The sequence below is a fragment of the Acanthisitta chloris genome, unplaced genomic scaffold (assembly GCF_000695815.1).
Source record: "Acanthisitta chloris isolate BGI_N310 unplaced genomic scaffold, ASM69581v1 scaffold17200, whole genome shotgun sequence".
NCBI lineage: Eukaryota > Metazoa > Chordata > Aves > Passeriformes > Acanthisittidae > Acanthisitta > Acanthisitta chloris.
In genome coordinates this window covers 7,339-7,621 of record NW_008650078.1, presented here as the reverse complement: position 1 = coordinate 7,621, position 283 = coordinate 7,339, and the positions used below count along the sequence as shown (strand labels likewise).

Genomic DNA, 283 nt, shown 5'->3' with positions numbered 1-283 from the left:
TCACAGGGGGTCCTGCCCCATGTAACCCAGACACAAGCTCCAGCAGCCACTCTGGAGTAGGAGGCTCAGCCTGCCCATGGCAGCCCTGGGGCTCAGCATTGCAGGTTGGGAGATGGAGAGTGGGGAAGACCAGGCTCTCCTATCCATCCCATCAGCAGAATTTCTCTGTTGCAGATCTTTGGCAACTACTACCACTTTTGGCACCGTGGCGTGATGAAGCGCTCCCTCTCGCCCCATCAGCCCTGGCACAGCCGCTTGGCCAGGGAACCACAGGTACCAGGGT

General features: G+C 59.7%; 1 protein-coding gene across 1 annotated transcript in view; it reads left to right on the top strand.

Moving 5' to 3' along the window:
- Positions 1-158: 158 nt before the first annotated feature.
- Positions 159-283, top strand: part of FURIN (furin (paired basic amino acid cleaving enzyme)) — a gene marked incomplete at its 5' end in the record, with an annotated part of 6,918 nt that continues 6,793 nt past the window's right edge. Inside the window, one exon of the mRNA XM_009083646.1 lies at positions 159-273. Within this exon, the coding sequence (XP_009081894.1) occupies positions 159-273 (115 nt within the window). The remainder of the gene's footprint in view (positions 274-283) is intronic.